Source organism: Poecilia formosa, unplaced genomic scaffold (genome assembly GCF_000485575.1).
Source record: "Poecilia formosa unplaced genomic scaffold, Poecilia_formosa-5.1.2 Scaffold417, whole genome shotgun sequence".
In the NCBI taxonomy this organism is placed as follows: Eukaryota; Metazoa; Chordata; class Actinopteri; order Cyprinodontiformes; family Poeciliidae; genus Poecilia; species Poecilia formosa.
Genome location: NW_006800356.1, coordinates 430,094 through 432,406, shown reverse-complemented (window position 1 = coordinate 432,406; position 2,313 = coordinate 430,094). Strand labels below are relative to the sequence as shown.

The 2,313-nt window shown below is 38.4% G+C and overlaps 1 protein-coding gene across 15 annotated transcripts in view; it reads right to left on the bottom strand.

Annotated features, from left to right (window-relative positions):
* Positions 1-1,078: 1,078 nt before the first annotated feature.
* LOC103155226 (inositol hexakisphosphate and diphosphoinositol-pentakisphosphate kinase 2-like) overlaps positions 1,079-2,313 on the bottom strand; it is a 54,625-nt gene continuing 53,390 nt past the window's right edge. For 14 of the 15 annotated variants that reach the window (XM_016663368.1, XM_016663370.1, XM_016663372.1 and 11 more), the window contains one exon: positions 1,079-2,312. In XM_016663368.1, coding sequence (XP_016518854.1) covers positions 2,208-2,312 — 105 coding nt within the window. In that variant the 3' untranslated portion in view covers positions 1,079-2,207. The remainder of the gene's footprint in view (position 2,313) is intronic. The other variant, XM_016663369.1, reaches the window with a different exon arrangement.

Genomic DNA, 2,313 nt, shown 5'->3' with positions numbered 1-2,313 from the left:
AGTGTAAATTGGTTTATTATTTTTTTATTTAGATCTTTTTTTCTTCTCTTGAATAAAGTTACAAACGGTTTTGATATTGATAGCATCAAAGGAAAGGTATGTGTGCATGTTCACCTCCCGGCAGCGTTCAGTCCATGTACTTCAGATGCTACTGCCAAAATCTATTTAAAAACTGTCTGAGATCAAATGATTGGGCACCACTCATATAAAAAAAAAATAAATTATACTTCTTGAAAGTCCTATTTGCTTCTTAAAAGACAACCGTGAAATGAACAATGAACATTTTGGGTCACTTTTCCTTACGCTGAACGAATGAGGCTTTTGGCTCTTCCTCATCGACCTGTAGCACTCCGCCCTGTCACCAGTCCTCTCTCCTTGTTTGAGACTGAGATTAACACTGGGGTAAATAAATGCCATCGCACCAACACGTAACATTTACAAAGCACTTACGGGAGACTGGCTAGCTTAGCTGTGTTACACACATATACAGGAGAACTTAAAACAATCACTTACCTTGGAAGTCCTTTATGAAACTGCACACATACAGCTTAAAACCCTTGCCCTTTTTCGACGTCGGAGTTGTTGAAGCTGCTTCAATAATCCGATAAACGTCGTTAACGTTTACTTTGGGAAAATCCAGCAAGGACCGAGTGAAAAACTCCATCTCTAACACAGAGTGACTTGTGCACCGGAAGCAGGCTATGTGGAAAAAAAATGCGGAAGTGCTAAAACGGAAGTCCGTGGCATATACCCAACGCCATTTTGTTTTAAATCCTTTTTTTTTTAAAAATCCAGCATTGCGCATGCGCACAGACAATTTCCAGCTATGGTTTCCAGTGTATGGAGTATGGAGAGCCATTTACTTAATTTTGCCTGAAAAATTAATTAAAAGGCATAATTGGTAGACGGTCTCTTTTAATTAGACATCCTTTAATTTAAAGTGAAATCATTTTTGTAAATGTGTTTTTCTTAACCAGTGAAACAGGTTTGGAATAGGTTAACCAGGAGAGAGGATTGTTTAAATTATTTAGCAATAAAAAGGACACAATTTTAAAATAACAGGATGGTTGCAACTGGAGACAAGTCCAAAATGTTTATTTGAGTGAACCGACCAGAAATTTGACACCAATCACATTGGTGTCGTGTTTTATCTGTACACACAGTAAGATCGCAGACTCACAGTTTGTATTTATTTTCTACAGTTCATTGAAATGTACCATGACAGCACACAGCGCTGCGGAAGCTAGCATGCCTCCTTGTGCTACATTGCTGCTCACAATAAAAAGCACAATGAATGTAAAATGCCCTCCTTTTTGTTCAGTGATCAAATGAGGCTTGAATGTGTTTTTAGCAAAAAATATACACACACCCAAAGCCATGAATACACTATACAGTTAAATATCTAATGTGCACAGGTTCTTAAAAATAATTTTCTTTTTTAAAATAAATCTCTGTTTCTCTCTAAATTAAATCTTCACTGAGGGTTAAGGACTTTGGCGATCAGCGGTGCACACTGAACAAAAACACCAACACTGAGGATGGTTCAGTGTTCTTACAGATCACAAACATTCTCAGCAACTCTGACGGAAAAACAAAACTCAGTGAGGATTCACTGCAAAAACACTAAATATTACCAAGTACTTTTGGTCAACTTTCTAGAGCAAGTATCTTAGCCCAAAACTAACTTACAAGCACATTTTCAGCAAAATATAGCAGTTTGTTTAAGTCCTTAATATTGACAAAAAAAGGTACTAGTTCCTCTGGCAGATTATTTAACTTATGACATGGAAAATGTTTTGTTGTAAGTTAAATAAGTTGCCAATGGTAGTAGTACTTTTTAAGGTCAATATTAAGGAATTGTTTACCTAAAACAAGCTCCTATTTCTAGCTGAAATGTTGTTTGTAAGTTAGTTTTTTCCTATTTCAAGTATTAAGATGTGTGCATTAGAAACTCAACCAAAAACACTTGGTAGTATTTTGTGTTTTTGCAGTGTAGGACAGACGACTGCAGTAAAATGCTTAAACGTCAGAGATCTGCTCAGCTGACCACATACAAGCGTCTCTATTTCCAGATTAAATGTAATATTTATTATATTCTCCCAGGTATTAAGACTCTCTGCTCTCCTCTGGTTGGTTTTTCACCCAATGGCTGCTGTGAGTAACAGATGAGCTTAGATTAAAAACCCAGTCTGACGGGACCGGCCGGTTCACTGCTCCAACGGCTGAGTTGGCTTTTGGTCCGGGGCGGTGTTGGGCTGCGGGGCGTCTTCGGGCTTCGGGACAGTATGGGGCTGCGGGGCAGGATGCGGGGCG